At 54.5% G+C, this 4,089-nt stretch overlaps 1 protein-coding gene across 1 annotated transcript in view; it reads left to right on the top strand.

Moving 5' to 3' along the window:
- Window positions 1-3,796, top strand: part of FOSB (FBJ murine osteosarcoma viral oncogene homolog B) — a 6,507-nt gene extending 2,711 nt beyond the window's left edge. The window contains exon 4 of the mRNA XM_015421049.1: window positions 3,258-3,796. Coding sequence (XP_015276535.1) covers window positions 3,258-3,737 — 480 coding nt within the window. The 3' untranslated portion in view covers window positions 3,738-3,796. The remainder of the gene's footprint in view (window positions 1-3,257) is intronic.
- Window positions 3,797-4,089: the final 293 nt, after the last annotated feature.

Raw genomic sequence — 4,089 nt, 5'->3', positions numbered from 1 at the left:
CAGACCGCGCCCCCCCCGGCACGACGGAGTGGCACGTTTCCCCCCCCCCCCCCCAATAGCTAGCAATTCAAAACAGTCCAGTGGAGCCTGAGCGGTGGGTGTTGCCTTCTGACACACTTCCGGTGATGTCAGGGTGTGTGGCATATGCAAATAAGTTATGCTAATGTGCTCCTGCCCCTCTTTTTCTACTAAATGACCCCTGCCCGTTGGTATTTTTGGCCTTGAAGACACCCCCTCTGACCTAGCTAGACACCAATGCTCCCTCTAAGCTGTGGAGTCTTGTGAGCAAAAATTCTACTTTGTGAGCTACTACTGGCATTAAAGTTGTGAGTGAGCAACTTGGCTACGGCATCAATGATGAAAACATTTACTGAAGTATCTCTATAGTTCTATAAAGTTGTGAGCGAGCAACTTGGCTACAGCATCAATGATGAAAACATTTACTAAAGTATCTCTATAGTTCTATAAGGAATATCCTTCTGTCATCGCTCACGCGCTAACAAATACTGCGCAAGAGTTGATAAGTAGTATTTGATAAGAATTGCGATTGCGACACGCTCAGATAAAGTACATATTGCGAAACGAATGTTCACATTGCGCAGTATTCGTCAGCGTGTGAGCGATGGCAGAAGGATGTTCCTTACAGAACATCTGGAGATACGTCAGTAAATGTTTTTGCAACTTACCTTTATTGACTCTTCGTTATTATTTTTTTTATCACGGATGTTGCTTTTGGAGTTCCGCCTCCTCCCGTGATCTCTCATTTTGGCTTCTCCTGCGTAAATTCGTCTGCTCCGGAGCCCTCCTTCCTGAGCGAAGGCAAAAGTGTGCGAGCCGGAGGCTAAAAAACTGGGAGCTCGCTCGCACTAACTCAGCTTAGAGGGAGCACTGCTGGACGCTCATTTGTAAAGACACCTGTCCACCGTCCACCCCCGGTTATGTACATGACATGCTGTCAACTCGCTTCTGACTTTACAGCAACTCTACGAATTAATGGCCTTACCCTTTGGGGTATCCTTCCCCCCAAAGCCTACGTAAGCTTCAACTTCCAGGCTTAACAAAGCCAAAGGATCAAAAGTTCGGGTCAAAGAGAAAGTTTTGAAGAAACTTGACTTTATATGGTCATGATGATCAGCCTTTGTTGGTAGAGTTACAAGCACAGTTCTTTTGGATAGTAAGACCGTTCTTTGTGTCTTGCATTACTTGGAATGCCTCAGTGTAGAGAAGAGGAGGTTGCGGGGGGGACGTGACTGCTGTCTTGACGTATTTGGAAGGGCTGTCCCTTAGAACAGGGCAGGGAGCTGTTCCTGTTGGCAACAGAGGACGGGACGCGCAGTGATGCGCTTAAATTACCAGTGGAAAGGTACCAGCTGGATATTAGGGAAAACGTTTACAGTAGGAGTCATGCAACAGTGAGATTGGCTGCCCGGGGGAGCTCCCCCTCCCTGACAGTCTTCAAGCGGCGGCTGGACGAACACTTGTCAGGGATGCTCTAGGCTGATCCTGCATTGAGCAGGGGGTTGGACTAGATGCCCTCTACTGGCCCCTTCCAACTCTATATGATTCTCTTTCTTATTCTAAACCATTTTTTTGGGGGGGGGGATAAAACTCTAATCCCCCACCAGTCCCCTTGTTTAAAGTGAGGCTCTCTAGCCTTCTTGGATAATCTGCTGCTGGTTGATAAAACTCCAATTCCAGCTGCTTTTGGCCCCTGTCTTTAAACACCTCTGTTGACTCTTCCTGATCTGTTCTCCTTCACTACAATACAGTTCGATGGTCTAGCTGTTCAGTACCACTGAGTGTGCAGGCCAGAGAGTCTTCCATAGCTAGGGCACTTCTGGCCGTCCACCTGCCCTGTTGGAGGAGAAGGCACTAAGCCTCTGAATCCCAGAGCCAGGAGGCAGCCTCAGGGGAAGGCCTTGGCCTCTCTGCCCTGTTTGTTTGGCCCTCCAGAGGAACTGGCTGGCCCCTGTGTGAGACGGGATGCTGGACTAGATGGACCCTCCCTGGTCTGACCCAACAGGGCTCTTCTGGTGTCCTTCTCAGGGGAAGGCCTCGGACTCTCTGCCCTGTTGTTGGCCCTCCAGAGGAACTGGCTGGCCCCTGTGTGAGACGGGAGGCTGGACTAGATGGACCCTCCCTGGTCTGACCCAACAGGGCTCTTCTGATGTCCTTCTCAGGGGAAGGCCTCGGCCTCTCTGCCCTGTTGTTGGCCCTCCAGAGGAACTGGCTGGCCCCTGTGTGAGACGGGAGGCTGGACTAGATGGACCCTCCCTGGTCTGACCCAACAGGGCTCTTCTGGTGTCCTTCTCAGGGGAAGGCCTCGGCCTCTCTGCCCTGTTGTTGGCCCTCCAGAGGAACTGGCTGGCCCCTGTGTGAGACAGGAGGCTGGACTAGATGGACCCTCACTGGCCTGATCCAGCAGGGCTCTTCTGATGTTCTTATGAAGACCTCGGTCTCCATGCCCTTTTGCTGGCCCTGCACAGGAACTGGTTGGCCACTGTGTGAGATGGGAGGCTGGACTGGATGGACCCTCCCTGGTCTGACCCAGCAGGGCTCTTCTGGTGTCCTTCTCAGGGGAAGGCCTCGGCCTCTCTGCCCTGTTGCTGGCCCTCCAGAGGGACTGGCTGGCCCCTGTGTGAGACAGGAGGCTGGACTAGATGGACCCTCCCTGGTCTGACCCAGCAGGGCTCTTCTGATGTCCTTAAGAAAGACAACCAGGTGAACGTGGAAAAGGATTTGTCATATCCCACAATCACAAGCTGGTGCACGACTGGCTGTTACCGTAATCCATTCCCTTGGGGTGGAAAACCCGAGAGAGTGTGCCTGAAGGAGAGTCCAGAGATCTTTTTAGCGCACGGTGTTTCTTAGCGAAGGGACCCCTGACCTTGGTGGTCCACAGAGAGAGCACAGTGGCGCATTTGAGACCAGCAGTTTGTTGCTCTTGAAGGTGCCACTGGACTCTTAACTTTCTTCCGTTGCTTCAGACCAGCACGGCTGCCCACCTGGGTCTAGATGCTCAACGGAGGCATTGCCCGGTGGGTGTGACAGTTACTGCAGCTTCCCTTGGGCTGGATATCGAAGTCACCGAGCGCCGGGTTTCTCGTGCCTAGCCCCCCTTCCCCTGCACCGTAGCCCTCAAGCCCTGCCAAACCCGTCCAGGCCCAGCAGGTGGGGGGCCTGCCCTCTGCGTCCCGCCCCGCCTGCGCGTCCCGCCCTGGCCCCTCCACTGACTCCGCGCTCCCCCTCTTCCCCAGGAGACCGACCAGCTGGAGGAGGAGAAAGCCGAGCTGGAGTCCGAGATAGCCGAGCTGCAGAAGGAAAGAGAGCGGCTGGAATTCGTCCTCGTGGCTCACAAGCCCAGCTGCAAGATCCCCTACGAGGACATCCCCGAGTTGAGCGGGCAGCCCGGCACCTCAGCCGAGGTGGGCTCGCTGGCGATGGCCGTCAAAGAGGACCCCTTCGGCCCGACGGCCTACCCATCCGTGCCCCTCCTCCATTACCAGCAGGGCCTTGGTGGAGTGCAGGCCCTGGGCCCGGCGGAGGTAGCGTTTTCTAGTTCTTACTTTACACATGGTGATCAGCTGACCGACTCGTACCCGGCTAACCCTTCATATACATCTTCGTTTGTCTTCACCTACCCAGAGGGAGCTTCCTGCGGAGCCTCACACCAGCGGAACAGCAGCAGCGACCACTCCTCGGACTCCGTGAACTCCCCCTCGCTCCTTGCTTTGTGAAACTCAAAACAAAAACAAAAAAGCACCAAATGCGAATCTTGCACACGCTCTAACCAATAACGCCCACATGTGTGCAAACTTGCTTGGGAGAGAGGGAGCCCCCCCCGCCCTCCCCCCCAGCCCAGCGTGCATCTTGGACCATCAGATTACAACGGCAAAACAAAGAACCACCACCACAAAAAAAACCCAACCACCACCGGCTGAAATCTGCAATGCCTGCCTCTCTGCCTTGGGATGGTTTGTTGTTGGACCTTGGAGGATGCAGCGCACGGTGGAGAGCATTGGCTGAGGACCGTCCCTTTTCCCCCCACCCGCCATCTCCCATGATTTGGGGCCTTTCGAGTTTCAAACC

The sequence above is a fragment of the Gekko japonicus genome, unplaced genomic scaffold (assembly GCF_001447785.1).
Source record: "Gekko japonicus isolate JY-2015 unplaced genomic scaffold, Gekko_japonicus_V1.1 scaffold5302, whole genome shotgun sequence".
Taxonomy (NCBI): Eukaryota; Metazoa; Chordata; class Lepidosauria; order Squamata; family Gekkonidae; genus Gekko; species Gekko japonicus.
The sequence above is the reverse complement of the archived record's forward strand: the minus strand, read 5'-3'. Positions and strand labels throughout refer to the sequence as shown.